The following is a 12,304-nucleotide window of genomic DNA, read 5'->3' as shown; positions in this document are numbered from 1 at the left end:
TACTAATTTCTGCGCAAATCCTGCACTGTGCAACGGTGCAGACTTTCCCCAAGAGTAATTATATAGGATAGATTCAACCAGCAGAGCTGTTCAAGTGTCTAACAACTGTAGTATCTATAATATTACTGGTATAAAAAGTATAACATTTATAAATTGGGTATATTTAGGGATACTGAATGGAACTTTCAAATGTCAATCCATATCCTCCTTTCTTATTACCCACTGTATAAATACAGACAATCCAAATGCTGTGAATGTACCAAACTTTTTATTATTTCAAACAAACTTCTGTACAAAATAGCCCCGTCACACCAGGCAAACATTTGCGAACAGCGCATGACAACTTTAAGAATGCTTTCAGGTTTACATTTTTCTTTATTATACAGCTCTCCTCTTTTGACTCTTAAAAGACTTCAATGTTTAACAATTATAATTACAGATAGGCAAGTATTAACTTTAGGAAATTTAGCAAATAAAGAATCTACCAGATCCACTACGAATCTATAGTCCATTTAGCTGACAATGGCAAAAGTACTTTTTTCAAGAACATTTGGTAAATATCCCTATATTAAACTGTTTCTGATGACACTTGAGTACTCAGCAGCAGCTGTATAGTAGAATCAGAAAGATTATTATCTGCATTACGTTAGCTTCTTGAGGCCCCAATCAGAATTGAAGCCTCAGAGTAATAAGTGCTGTGTAAATATAAAACAGAAGGCAATCCCCTACCCCAAAGAGCTTGCAAACTAAATACTGCCTAGGAACTGACATTGATAAGTAACTTTGTAGCAGTGCAGTACAGTTTCTAGCGTGCAGCGTTACACCTCGAAAACATTAAAGGGCCACATTTTCTGAAGTACATTCATGAAAACTCCAGTGACTGCACACAAACTCCGACATATATACGGATACACAAATCAGGGTTTATGCATATGCCTTAGAGTTTACATGCAACATGTAAGCCAAGCATGCAAAATTTAGTGCACGTTTTTGAAAACGTGATCCTCTCTGCTAGAAAATTCACAGCTGCTGCAGGTCACTCAGACACTCAAAAGAGCACTTTTCTGGTTTTTGCAAAAGACCTTTATTCCTTCAACTGGAGAAAATAAGAACAAATGTAACTCAGTGAGGAACTCAACTTCTTGAAAGTATAAGTCACATTTGAAAACAACAGCTAAGCAAGCAACTGAAACTTCTCAGTTTTCACATGGTACTGGCTGATAAGAAGTCCTATAAAGGAGTTTGACTTTAAGGGCAATTACAAATAGCTCAACTCCCAAACACAGTCAAACCCTCTTTATATCACTCCTGCTCTAATAAGGCCAGGTTTACATTAGAAACTTTTGCTGGTATAATAATATCAGTTAGGGGTGAGAGAGTCTTTACAATGTTTTTATATCAGCAGAAGGCTCTAGTACAGTTATACCAGCAAAAAGGCTTTTTGCCCATTTAAGGTATGTCTACACTACAAAGAGACCTGTGGCTGGCCCGTGTTGTGGGGATTGGGGATATAAAATAGCAGTGTAGACATTCAGGCTTGGGTTAGAACCCAGGGTTTGGGACTCTACGAGCCCAAGACCCAACATCTACACTGCTATTTTATAGCCTGCAGCCCATGCCCTTTGAGACAGTGTCAGCTGACCTGGGCCAGCTGCAGGTGTTTTATTTCAGTATAGACAGACCCTTAGATTTTATTTGGGAAATTGGCATAAGATTTCAAGTGTACACAAAGCTTTTGTACTTCCTCATTATTCTCCAAGCTTCAGGCATTAGGCCTAAGAGTATTTTTCTTCTTCAGTAATACAAAGTTGTCTGAATCGGAGGATAGTCTTGAACTGCATTTTACAAGTAAGTACATTAAACCTGAAACAGGATATTAATTTCTCAACTGTGGAATGGAAAGGGTTACATCATAAACCGAAGAGACAAAATGTCTTCTTTGGCAAGAGAATTTGTTGGCTGTTATCAGCCAGGCAAGAATGAGCAGTAAGTGGCCACTTTTCCTTCTGCCTAATACAAAACATGTTGCGTCTCATGCAATGGTGCTGAACATTCAAATGACCTTCATTCCATAAAAATTCAATGGAGAACTTTATGTAAAACTAAATTTCCAACTAAACAGCACACTAAAAAAGAAAATGAGACAATTTGACTTTTATTTTAATTCATATTAAATTTCTCCTGCAAGATTTCACCCCTAGGGTTTAGTCCATTTTGTCCTTACTACTGCTTACTTCTGTGAAAGAGGCGGCTTTTTTTGGATTAAACAACACAGACAACAACAGACTGTTATAGATGTAGCTGATGTAAAAAGATAAGGCGGACATGTAAATGGAGATTGTGCTACATAAAGTCAGTCATATTATGACTAAAGATTCATAGATTTCAGTGATGTGAAGAACATACACACAAGTATTAACACCAATCTGTATTAAATTATGTAAACATACACATCTTCTGTGATCAATACATAGATCCACTTGTCTCAGAAGGGACTACTGAAGCAAAGCTCGAATTTGCTTGGAAGTAGACTCATCATTCAGGTGTTTTGTAGTGAATCTAGGAATACAAAGTGAAAGTGTAATATACAAATAATGAACATGAATTAGGACATCCTCAAAGCTTTGTTAGCGGTTCTGCAAATTAATATGAAGTTTTACTAAATATAGTAGGTTTATGTATATTAAACATAGTTTCCTCATTTTCCCTATGGAAAACAAAGCTACTACTGGGAACATAACTCTAAAATGGATGGTGTAGTTGTATGGTTGGATATTAACACTTTCATAGAAGACAGTCAGTGGTTCCATTACCATTCATCCATTTCATCTCCATGCTCTCAAAACAGTCTCATTAATTTTGCTTAGAAATAATCAAAATATATTCTGCTCTTTTGGAATCCTCGTTTAGTACATCTACGTACCTTAGATCTGTGCATGCCTCCCTGCTCCCTTACCATATGGCCTGAGCACTTCACACTATACTCTTCTATCTACCCCTGTACATACCTGAGAGCATTCAGAAGGCCTTCCACGGTATCAGGAGGCTGTTCCTTTAAAACTTTTATGTACCCCTTCATCTGGGAACAGAAGCATATGACTATTGAACAATATAGAATTTGCAGTATCTGAAAACAGATAAATGCCTAACCAATACAGGTCAGCTTTATTTCCAGATACGTCTCATACAGCCAGTGAACATGAACAGTAAAATGTCATTATACTAAATAACGGGCAAGAGTGGAGGGTCCCAGAGTTCAGGCTCCAGCCCAAGCCGGAATGTCTACATAGCAATTTTTAAGCCCGACAACCCGTGCCAGAGAAGAGCAGCTCTGCGTGGCTCAAAAGCTTGTCTCTCTCACCAACAGATGTTGGTTGGTCCAATAAAATGTATTACCGCACCCACCTTGTGTCTCTAATATCCTGGGACCGACACAATTACAACTAAACTGAATACCACATTATGAAGATGTGTATTTCTCTAAAACTCTAATTAGGAAAGGGTTATTTTATTTTATTTTGGAGGGTGGGGGGGCAGAGAGAGAGAAGAGACTATAGTTTAATGGTTTGGGCACTGGCTGGAATGTGGGAAACACAGGTTAAGTCCCTGCCCCACCTGATTCCAAACAAAATTTTTCATCCCAGATCACTTCAAAATCAGGCAGAGCAGGGACCTGAATCTGGGTCTCCCACATCCCCAGCCACTATCTTAACCACCAGGTGGTGGCCATACAGAAACCCCTACTGTTTCCCCTGACAATTTTGTTTTTTGCAAAAACATTTAAAATGTTTTGGTTTTGTTCCTATGCAGAATGAAAACAAAATTTCAAAACTTGAAAATCTGGGAAACAGAATCGTCTGGACAACTCTACTGCTGAGACCCATTGCAGAGTTTTAACCACAGGTCAGTCTTTCCTCTCAATTTGAGATAACAATGTGTGTCTAAATCTGTAGGTCAATAAATGGAGGTTCAGTTAAGCACTTCCCAGACGCTCTTAACTAGTGCCAGGTCTATGGATTAGCTGCACAAGATGATCTGGAAAATGTCTGTCTCAGTCTTTACTCACTGAGTAATCAAATGGACATTAGCCAGTTACTCATTCTCCCTGTATGGGAAATCCAGTCGAGCTCACAGCAATCCACAGATAGATGGGTGCAGCTTAAGGCAGAAGCTCTGCCCAAAACAGTCACCCAAGTTACTCGGCAGGAAAGCAGCTTTTTTCAAGAACAGAAACAATCAGAACCTAGGAAACTCAGAGGGTAAGAAATGGCTCATTTTCTCCACTGTCTGTAGAGTGCGCCAAAACTTTTCCCAAGAGATTGCTGGCTTGGAGAGGAGAATTGCCTTCTACAGAAAACTGACCTTCCATTTGAATAGACGAGTCTGAAATACTGGAAGTATTCATACTAGGACATGCACTTTACACTTGAAATTAAGATTTGGGTCCCCTTTGCACACTCTAAAAACTGACTTGAGTGTCTCCTGCCTGCCAATTCCTTTTTACTTTGTATCTAGCTACCTACACTGTTATAAACTTGGATTAGAATACATAATAAAGTGCCAGGCAAATGATTCACATTCATTTGATAACAGCATTGTGAAACAATCGTCATATATATTAGGAAAGCTAATCATATACAACTGGGCTTTTGGCAACATTTCAAGTGTTGTATTTCTGTGGCAGCATGGTCCATTGGGTAAGACACTGGAATAAGGAAATCTGGTCTCACCTCTACCACTGTCCTGCTCTGTGACCTTGAGAAAGTCAATTTGCCTATATGTGCCTCAATTTCCTCACTGTAATATGGAGTCAGTGAAAGAGTCTTTGTAACGTGCTTTGAGATCAACAGATGAAATATACTATGAAAGCTAATATCACCAATATTATAAAAAAAAACACAGATGCCCAAATTTTTTTGTATGTGGGAGGGGAAGCTGCTAGGGAAAACTTTTTTTCTTTTGTCAGTTGTAGTTTAGTTTTGTTGAAGGTTAGCTGTTTAACTGATTGTAGAATTAAATTTGTCCAAAGCACCTTGGGTAAACAGGTAGGTACTTTTTCCTGTATATATGTAAGACATTAAAGGTTGATTTCACTTCATTACTATGCTCACCAAAACTTAAGCTAAAAGTTCTCAGTCAGCATTAAACAGATAAACTTTAGGCTTAGTTTGGGTCTCAGCCAAACTAGTAACCACACGGAATAGCTGGTTATTTAGATTAAAAACACTTCCAAAAAGTGAGTTTTAGAACTGACAAATTACAAGGTTAGTTTATCCCAGAATGTCTACACTGCAATTTTACTGTAATAGAACATCTAGTAAAGCAACAGAACTGCTTAATACACGACAAATGAGCACCAGTGTCTGATACAAAATTCGAAAACAACTGAAAATGAGTCGTATAAAAGCCTAAACTTCTATGGAAGAAATCTATAGACAAATATTTAGCTAATCTACAGAGCATTAAAAAAAAATCATCTTTGTAAATTACGCTTACGTCAATCTTTGATGTCTTAGAAAAAGCTCCCACGGGATGAACGTGATCATAGAGAATAATAACGCCCACCATTACTCTCATGCAGAACATAAGAGTCTTTTCACTGGTGAACCGACTTCTGTATTCTCTGGAAAAAAAGAATTCTTGACTGATTCTGCATAGCACAATTTTATTTTTTCATGTGTTTCACATGAGAACTTTATTCTCAAACTAGAGTATTAGTGCATGGAAATCAATAAATGTAAATCTATAAGCTTTTAAGGAAACCAACACCAGTAATGATCCTTGAATCAATCAACTTGGCAGTTTAGAGGGAGAGAGAGAAAAAAAAAAAAAACAGAAAACAACTGATGGTACAGTAAAATCTTCCACTACCTCTTCAAAGATCATATTATCATCTCTATCAAACCCTGAATTTTAGACATTTGCTGGAGGTCTCCACAGATATGGAAGGTTATAAAGATAGACAGTGCTCATTATTCACTATTAGAATGCCAAAACGATAGGAACTCAAAGTAAAGCTACTTTTGTTGTTTAAATATGAGTAGTGAACAGGTAACATTCCTATCAAGATTTCATTTGCCTTTCAAATGGAAGCCTCAGCCCTGGCCTACACTAGGACTTTAGGTCGAATTTAGCAGCGTTAAATCGATGTAAACCTGCACCCGTCCACATGATGAAGCCCTTTTTTTTTTTTTTTTTGACTTAAAAGGCTCTTAAAATCGATTTCCTTACTCCACCCCTGACAAGTGGATTAGCGCTTAAATTGGCCTTGCCGGGTCGAATTTGGGGTACTGTGGACACAATTCGACGGTATTGGCCTCTGGGAGCTATCCCAGAGTGCTCCACTGTGACCGCTCTGGACAGCACTCTCAACTCAGATACACTGGCCAGGTAGACAAGAAAAGAACCGCAAACTTTTGAATCTCATTTCCTCAAGAAAAAAGGCACGAAACGATTGTCTGCTGCTACTTTCAGGGAGGGAGGGAGGGAACGGGGGCCTGACGATATGTATCCAGAACCACCCGTGACAATGTTTTAGCCCCATCAGGCATTGGGATCTCAACCCAGAATTCCAATGGGCAGCGGAGACTGCGGGAACTGTGGGATAGCTACCCACAGTGCAACACTCCGGAAGTCGACGCTTGCCTCGGTACTGTGGAAGCACTCTGCCGAGTTAATGCACTTAAAGCATTTTCTGTGGGGACACACACTCGAATATATAAAAACGATTTCTAAAAAAACGACTTCTATAAATGCAACCTAATTTCGTAGTGTAGACATACCCTTATATGCGGATGGCAAAGTTAAAACAGTCACTACAACAGTTACTCCTTGAAATCATCATCAGGGAGGTGAAAAATGAATTGAGCAAAAAAGAGGCCTGAGACTAGTCTATGCTATATTTCTCAACCACTACCTACATCAGAGGTTCAGATTAACTCCTTTATTGTTTTAATTGGCGACTTTTCTGCTGATTTCTTAAATGAAAGTCACCAATAGGAGAATGGTGAACCTTGTTAATTTCCAAAAACTAGAAGCTGTACTTCACAATTCCTTTACTTTGAGTTCCTGAACTCTATTTTTTCTTGTTTAAATAATGTAGTAACAATAGCATATAATCAGAAACCAGCTATGAGCACTGACATTGGGAAATGTCTGATAACTATTCATCTGTCTCCTTTATGATTTAAAAATCAATGTTAAAATTATGCTTTTAAAAAAGTTTTCAGTTGGTATTTTTGAAAGCAATCAGCATTTGCCTAACTCTGCTTCCAATGAAGTCAGTGGTAAAACTTATATGAAGCAGACAGGACAAAGCTGTGCAATTTTGAAAATGTCCCATTCCTTATTTTATTGTCTTTAAAAAACAACAGTTGTACCAGGATGGCAATACAATCTCTTGCGAAGAATAACTGTAACTAGTCTAGGGATAGGCATATTTTCAGTGAAAACATCTGCTCCTGACCCAAGTGGCCAGCAAATACAAAACAAACACCCCTTTAGCTTATCAACTGGAATTCCATTACACCTATTAGCCACTCTATCTGAATGATTTTAATCCCTTAAAATTCTCCTTAATTATGCTGCTACCTCTTTCTGTAAGCTCATGGGCCTAAATTCTGAAAAGCAACTGATTAAGGTGTCAAGATGGGTACGAAAAATTTGATGCACTCAAAATAAAGTGGCAGATGCTCAACACTTATGAAAATCAGCTTCCTATCAGATGTCAAGATGGGCAATCAAAAACTGAATCACCTAACGTAAGTTACTTTTTCTTGCTCTCTTCTGAACGAAGAACATGTTTAACTGTAATTCCCAGAGCATCTTTTTAAGAAAAATGGTCAGTGATGGAGAATCCACCACAACCCTCGGTAATAACCCTTAGCTAAGATTAAGGGTCACTAAGATATGAAATATGGAGCAGAGGGAGGATGAATTAAAAAAGGTCACCAGATTTTTTTTCCCCCATCAGTAAGAATAAAATATTGTATCTTACATTTTATCATATTTAAGGCTTTGTTAATTCAATTCCTAGGACAATGATAATTTTTAGTATGTCATAGCTCCTGGAAAGTTAGGGTAAACGAAAGGAGAGTTCACTGGAGATGTACTACTATTACCTTCTTTGACCTTCAATATCTCCTCCCACCATCTGCCTAAAAGCATCATGCCAGGACATTTTAGAACTGGTAGATAAACTGCAGCAGAAGCCATAACAGTAAGTAAAATTAAAGGATTCCTTTCATAAAGGTGGATTGTACAAAATGAAAACTACAACTAGACTACAATTAAAAAAGGCCAAAAAATAAGCACTGGCTTCCTCATCACACAATCTTTAGCTTATTTTATTTAAATAAATCCCTTGGACCCAGTAAAATTATGTAATAGTCCCTTTCTAAAAGGAGTAATGACATTTGAGTTAAAGGTAAAGACAATATAGTCTATTCCTTTTGTCATTTTAGTATACTCTCCCTTTGTTCTTGTCAGCTGAGTACAGAAACTGAGCAGAGGGATTCTCAGCTCGGATACCAACTCCCTATATGGCTTTAGGTATTTTCTTTTGCAGCTATGCTTTCCCAATGTGAAAATATTGATCTAGGAGTTCACAGCTGTATTATGAGGATTGAATTAATGTTTGCAGAATATTGGACACATGTACTCCTTGCTAACGTACAACGGGGTCCTGTGCTTGGGAAGAAATCAGTTATTCTGTTATTTACATTCCTCTCTTCTACAATGGGGGTACTGATAAAATTTGCTGTTTATACTGTGGTAATGCCTAGAGGACCAAACCCATTGTACTAGGCACTGTACAAGCATATAATGAGAAGATGGTCTCTACTTCCAAGAGTTTCCTTAATCTGAATAGGAAATGGATACAAACAAATTGGGGAGGGAGCACAGAGTAACAAATGACTAGGATCAACTTGGTAAGCCATAGTCATATCACAGCTGTTTTTGTAGGCATCAAAGCAGAGGAGCATTTCAAGATGTCTTTTTTTGTTGTTGTTCTATTTATCTTCTATCTATTTAGATAAATTTTATATAAAAACTGTTGCAATGAAGGTAGACTTGACCAAACATCACAACTGAGTGAAAACTCTCCCCATTGGCTGATTTACAGCAAAATGGAGATTCAATTTAAATAAACAAGTTCCCTGATCAAGAAATAGAATATATACTTCTCCAGACCCTCCAGTATTTTCAGAAACAAACAAAAACCCTAACCACCACCCAAAAAGACTATCTTTGTTTCCACCAGTTTGTCTATAAAAATGTCATAGCTCAGACTGAAGTATCTGGTTTTGTGATATCAACTACAGGAAGATTACCTCATATACAATTGTTTGGGAATCTTCTAAGAAATTACACCTCCAATCCAGCAGAACGCAGGAGTATGCACATAACTTTATGGATGCAAGTAGTCCCACTGAAGTCTATGTACCAGTTCTAACACTCTGCTGAATCAGAGCCTTATGCTGTGAACCTCCCTGGGCAAAACTGTTAATTTATTAATGAAAAATATTCATACTAGTCAAGACAGGAGGCATGACTTGCTTATATTAGTTCTTTGTCTACTCATAAGTCTCGTATGTATGCTTTAAATTAAAATATCTATCTTAAATTTTTATAGAGCAACTACCAGGCTGGTTGCTCTATAAAAATCTAAGATATTAGAAAGATATTTTAATTTAAAGGCATACATACTAGACTTAGTTTGCAAAAACTGCTCACATGCTAGATGGCTACTTAAACAGACCCTTCCCCCCCTCCCCCAAAAAGATTGAACTGATAAATAAACTTACGGTGTTTCCAACATTACTTTACATACACTGGCCATAGTACTTAAACAGTCTGTTGTATTCTCAATCGGTAAGGTTTTGTTCTAGAAAAATTAAACACAACCATGATCATTAAACCAAATTGTACAACTAAATGTTAGAAAATAATGCAAAAAATCTTATCACTTACTTCTGATACAAAGTGTGTTGTGGCATTGCTGAGTGTTTTGAGCATTGGTGTGGCTTCTGCATAAAATAGAGACATTCTGTTGGCCATTTCATTATTTACTTCATTCTCAATGTCTATCTGATAAAAATATGAAGAAAAAATAGTTAATAAATGACACTCCTTTCAAAAATGTTACCAGCAGGGAGAAACAGATAAACTGTATACTCACACCAGTGAGCCGTTATTTACGTAAGTAGTCTCATTACAGTTAATGGTACAACTTGTCTGATTAATTGCTCACCAATGTACGGAGTTGACAATATGGCCTTTAATGTAGGCAGCTTGTAAACCACTGCAAAAAACGTTACCACCAGTGGCGGGAATGCACATCCATAAATTCCAGAGTGAAAACAAAAAGTCCAAGTTCCATTTACTTACATGCATATTGTTTATTCTGTTGCGATTTATTGTCCGTCTGTAGTAACTGAAGTCATTTTGAATGGCTGGGTTTCTCATCTTAATGGATAAAAAGAATCAGTATATAACACACTTCAAAATGCAAGGAAATGTTTCAGTGTATATTTAAAAAATATTTTTAACCTTAAGTTCATCAAAGCGGAGAGTAAAATGTAAGATTTCTGCAAACTCCTTGGCTAGAGCCTGTTCTCGTTCCAGGTGTTGAGTTGGAGTATAGGGTGGACAGGTCAATGATTCTAATAAGCTCTGTAGTGTTTTCTCTAAGGAAGATAAAAAGCACAATGTGTAGTAAGTCATGGCTTTTGCATTTTTGACACAATGTCAATTTGTATCTTGATGCTTTATGCCATATGTATAACTATTTTTGTAACAAACTTGATTTCTAAATAAGAATTTTTCAAGAAGAAAGGCCCTCTGTAAACTGCGGAGCCCTAAGGACATAATTAGTAATTGTCCTTAGGATTCTAAAATGAGGGATGGGATCAAAACCAACAACCACCACCACCACCACCTGGCTCCTCACTCTCTGCCATCACTCCCAGTTCTTCACATCATCTTGGTCTTCTCTCTCCTCTCTCAAAAGAGACCTTCCACATCCCTAATTTTTTGACAGTCCATCCCATACACAAATGCTAAAGAAAGATCTATTGCATGCAGTCCCTCAGACTTCTCATCCACCTTACTCCCCCTAATGGTCACCCCCACCCTTCAATATGAAGATGCTTCTGGGACTCTGCCAAAAAGTATCCAACCTTCATCACCGATGCCACTGGGATCCAACATGAGGATTATGAGTGCAAAGTGAGGGACCTGGCAATACAGGATGTAGGGAAAATCTCCTACAAAGGCTTTGGGAGGGGAAAACTCAGCCTAGTGGACCTGAAGGTTGTCTATACTTGTTCCCCATTCCACTCAGGAATCCTAACCCAGACCCTCTTTCCCAGCTCTTTCTAGATACTCTCTCTTAGCTCAGGAAATTGACAAGTACTGATAGTGAAAACATACTCAAGGGCTGGCTAGAACCCTAAATGTTAACGCATATGGCTTCATGCTGCTTTTAATAAATTCCAAAAATTACATCTGGATATATTTATGCTCAGATGTGTGAAAACAGAACCTACAGGCTTCACAGAAGATAGAAATCTAGGCACTATAGTCGAATTAATGGTACAACTCTCTAAGCCAGTGGTTCCCAAACTTGTTCCGCCGCTTGTGCAGGGAAAGCCCCTGCCGGGCCAGTATGTTTACCTGCCGTGTCCACAGGTTCGGCTGATCGCGGCTCCCAGTGGCTGCGGTTTGCTGCTCCAGGCCAACAGGAGCTGCTGAAAGCGGCACGGGCCGAGGGACGAACTGGCCACTGCTTCCAGTGGCTCCCATTGGCCTGGAGCAGCGAACCGCAGCCACTGGGAGCCACGATCGGCCGAACCTGGGGATGTGGCAGGTAAACAAACTGGCCCGGCCCGCCAGGGGCTTTCCCTGCACAAGTGGCAGAAAAAGTTTGGGAACCACTGCTCTAAGCTTTCAGAAAAAGAGAAAATTTGCATACCTGTATATGAAAATAATATCGGTTAAAAGAAATATATGAGGCACTCACCTAGTCTGAGTGAAAACTCATAAAACTGCTTCAACCTCAGAACCAGAGGACACACTGAATTCCAAGCTTTTTCTTGAAGTTGGATATCATTTGGGTTTTGTATTGCCTGCAATGACAATATTACTGTAAATATACATACGACACTGGAATAAAGAAACAGGCTTTTGTGGATGTATAAATATAGGAAGATTTCCAGTATGGTAGTTTTTAAAATATTTCTTGAAAAAGATCTAGAACAATTGTAAGACAAAAGCTGTTGTATGAAAGAAAAAAAAAAAGAGC

General features: G+C 38.2%; 1 protein-coding gene across 6 annotated transcripts in view; it reads right to left on the bottom strand.

The window, feature by feature from the left end:
• Positions 1-256: 256 nt before the first annotated feature.
• CYRIA (CYFIP related Rac1 interactor A) overlaps positions 257-12,304 on the bottom strand; it is a 74,667-nt gene continuing 62,619 nt past the window's right edge. For 5 of the 6 annotated variants that reach the window (XM_077812502.1, XM_077812501.1, XM_077812507.1 and 2 more), the window contains 8 exons: positions 12,023-12,128; positions 10,552-10,688; positions 10,390-10,467; positions 9,973-10,089; positions 9,807-9,886; positions 5,497-5,623; positions 3,009-3,079; positions 257-2,559 (listed from right to left, as the gene is read on the bottom strand). In XM_077812502.1, the coding sequence (XP_077668628.1) occupies positions 2,496-2,559; positions 3,009-3,079; positions 5,497-5,623; positions 9,807-9,886; positions 9,973-10,089; positions 10,390-10,467; positions 10,552-10,688; positions 12,023-12,128 (780 nt within the window). In that variant the 3' untranslated portion in view covers positions 257-2,495. The remainder of the gene's footprint in view (positions 2,560-3,008; positions 3,080-5,496; positions 5,624-9,806; positions 9,887-9,972; positions 10,090-10,389; positions 10,468-10,551; positions 10,689-12,022; positions 12,129-12,304) is intronic. The other variant, XM_077812505.1, reaches the window with a different exon arrangement.

This window comes from Eretmochelys imbricata, chromosome 3 (genome assembly GCF_965152235.1).
Source record: "Eretmochelys imbricata isolate rEreImb1 chromosome 3, rEreImb1.hap1, whole genome shotgun sequence".
Classification (NCBI taxonomy): Eukaryota; Metazoa; Chordata; order Testudines; family Cheloniidae; genus Eretmochelys; species Eretmochelys imbricata.
This window is presented reverse-complemented; position numbering and strand designations above follow the sequence as displayed.